Source organism: Dacryopinax primogenitus, assembly GCF_000292625.1.
Source record: "Dacryopinax primogenitus strain DJM-731 SS1 chromosome Unknown DACRYscaffold_18, whole genome shotgun sequence".
Taxonomy (NCBI): domain Eukaryota; kingdom Fungi; phylum Basidiomycota; class Dacrymycetes; order Dacrymycetales; family Dacrymycetaceae; genus Dacryopinax; species Dacryopinax primogenitus.
The window spans coordinates 197,142-199,705 of record NW_024467215.1 but is presented as its reverse complement, the minus strand read 5'-3'; the positions used below and the strand labels follow the sequence as shown (position 1 = coordinate 199,705).

Here is a 2,564-nt window from a genome sequence, read left to right as displayed (position 1 = left end):
AAATTCCGGTGCCTTAAGGCTGCGCAAGGGTCCTGCACTGCCACTCTTGGCGCAAACTCGACACCATCCCCTCTCTAGCTCTTGAGCATCGACCACGATGCTGCTGCAGGGCAATCTGTGCCATCCAGCCCCTTGCTTCACTCCTTCCTCACTGTCAACTACTGTCAACCATTCTGAGGCGTCCTGGAGATGATTCTGGCTGGTTTCTGGGCTGATCTGAGCTGTTCTTGGGCTGGATGGATGGGTTTTTGTGATTTTGAGACGGAATTTGCTTTCTGGCTCTGCTCTGTGTCTGTCGTCTGCCGGGATTGCTTCGAGTTTTGGTGCGTCCTGGTAAGGCTGGTGTGTACTGCATTCTGGACCTCCATCTGGAGGACTGGACATGCATATGCAATCAGTGGACCACCTTTTGCATCGGATTTACTAACTTCGCACATCTGTGCAGGCGACTGTTTGGGTTGCTCCGGGGCTTCAGGTTGAGGGAATCGGACCTCCGTCTGGAGGATTGTAACCCAAGACCTGCAGTCTTGGGGTATTGTTTGTGTTATCGGTTTAGAATCGAGTCTGTGGCCTTTGTTTCACTGGAACAGTTTGCGGAATTCCGTGATCTTGACCCATGGGTCATGATCTCCATCTTGGCATAACTGTTCACTGTGTATTCTGTGATTCGTCCTCTGCAACCGTGACTGGTGCACACTGGGCTTTGTCTTCTGCAACCGTGACTGGTGCAGATCTGGTTTTGTCTTCTGTAACCGTGACTGGTGCAGACCCGGTATTTGGATTGGCAAAGCGACGGATAATTCGTATTGAAGGCATGGCACGGACAACAGGGCGGTAACGAAATCTTGGGTAGCGGCAATGACGCCTGTGAAGCGGCTTCCTTGTCTTCCTTCGACCACTGCCGTTGTGTTGCCTTTGGCAAGACCCAAGCCCGATGGTTTGTATCATCTTCTCGGAGATGAGCAAGTCGAAGACGGTTTCCATTCACCAAGCCTGGTCGTAAGTGTCCCCGTCTATCCTTCAGTTGATAGGTTCCCTTATCCAGTTTTGTAGTGATCACAAATGGTCCGAAACAATGTGCATCACCCTTGTTTGCAGTTTCATTCCGGATCAGCACCTTTTGACCAACCTCAAAAGGCTGCTGTGTACCTTCCGTCCCGATATTGAGTTGGTGATCCCACCGCTCTTTGTCTGCAAGTGCACGGATAGTGCCTTGCTCTGAAGCTTCTTCTCGAGCCTTCTGCATTTGCAAGTGCTGTTCCGAGTGCTCTGCATCCCCTGGGAGTGCAGCATCTGGGGCACGGAGAAGTGGCTGGTCAAATGGCAACCGAGGCTTTCGACCATACAACAACTCAAATGGTGACCACTTGGCTGTGGTTTGCTGTCGGACTCGAGTTGCAAATAGTGCAGCATCAAGAAATTCGTTCCATCGAGTCGGATCTCCTGTGGTATTCATCTTCTTGAGATACGACTCAAGGATCCCATTGTACCGCTCCGTTTTCCCATTGGTACGTGGATGATATCCTGAAGTAGTCAACCGTCTGATCTTTGCAATCTTCAGGAATTCAGACACAACCGGAGCAAGGAAGTTCTTTCCACGGTCCGTGAGGATTTCACTTGGCACTCCATAGTGCATAACGATCTGGTCCCAAATCTCCCCGGCAACTCGTTGGCCTCTGGCCTTTCGCATCGGAATTGCAATGGGCCAGCCCGTGGCATGATCGACCATCGTCAAGATCCATTTATGCTTGTGACCGTCTCTGGTCTCTGGCATTCCGATGAAGTCCATCCCCCATTGCTCAAATGGTTCAACTGGTGGAAGCGGGTGTTGTTCTTCAAACTCCTGTCATTTCCTTGGATTGGAGAAGATTTGATATTGTGGACATGTCCGACAATATGTCTCACAATCTTTTTGTTGTCCAGGGTACTAACCCCATCCTCTGAGCAAGTCAAGCATACCATGGACACCCTGATGGCCATACTCCTTATGAAGCACATCAAGTAATTCTGCATGGTACAAGAATGGGATAAAGGGTGAAGACTCGTTTCCATTTGGCCCAGTAAACACAAGTCTTTCAGCAACTGTGTCATATTGGAAATCACCAGCTTGTCTCTTAACTTCTTTGACAAGGTTTTCTGGGACTGAGGCCAGAATTTCTTCATTCTCTAGTACTGCTGGTACCAGTAATGGCCAGTCCATCCATTTGAACAAGTTGAAATCAAAGTCCAATGCCGCAATTTCAGTAACATCTGGACCTTCTCCCCCTTTGAAATTGTCTCTCATCCTTGAGAGCACATCTGGAATGGTGTTCTCTACTCCTTTCTGATAGATGATCTTCACATCCATCATGGAGAACTCTTCAATCCACTGAGCGAGGCGTCAAGTGACAACCTTTTGTTGCTTGAGGTAAACAAGAGAAGTGTGATCTTGTTAGGGCAACACAGGCTGACTAAGTCTGCTCACCTAAGAGTGCCAAGAGTCTAAGCAGGCAACAAGGAAGTGGAGTAGACCTGATGACTAAGACCTATCTACAGTATAGGTACCTGTGGAGGATCCTAAGAGA

At 49.1% G+C, this 2,564-nt stretch overlaps 1 protein-coding gene across 1 annotated transcript; it reads right to left on the bottom strand.

The window, feature by feature from the left end:
- Positions 1-185: 185 nt before the first annotated feature.
- On the bottom strand, positions 186-2,198 carry DACRYDRAFT_24238 (uncharacterized protein). The gene is made up of 4 exons (XM_040773604.1): positions 1,515-2,198; positions 1,054-1,486; positions 865-999; positions 186-830 (listed from the first exon to the last, which is right to left on the bottom strand). Exons 2-4 carry the CDS (start codon positions 1,454-1,456, stop codon positions 649-651), a joined length of 720 nt encoding a protein of 239 aa, XP_040625525.1. The 5' UTR covers positions 1,457-1,486; positions 1,515-2,198; the 3' UTR covers positions 186-648.
- Positions 2,199-2,564: the final 366 nt, after the last annotated feature.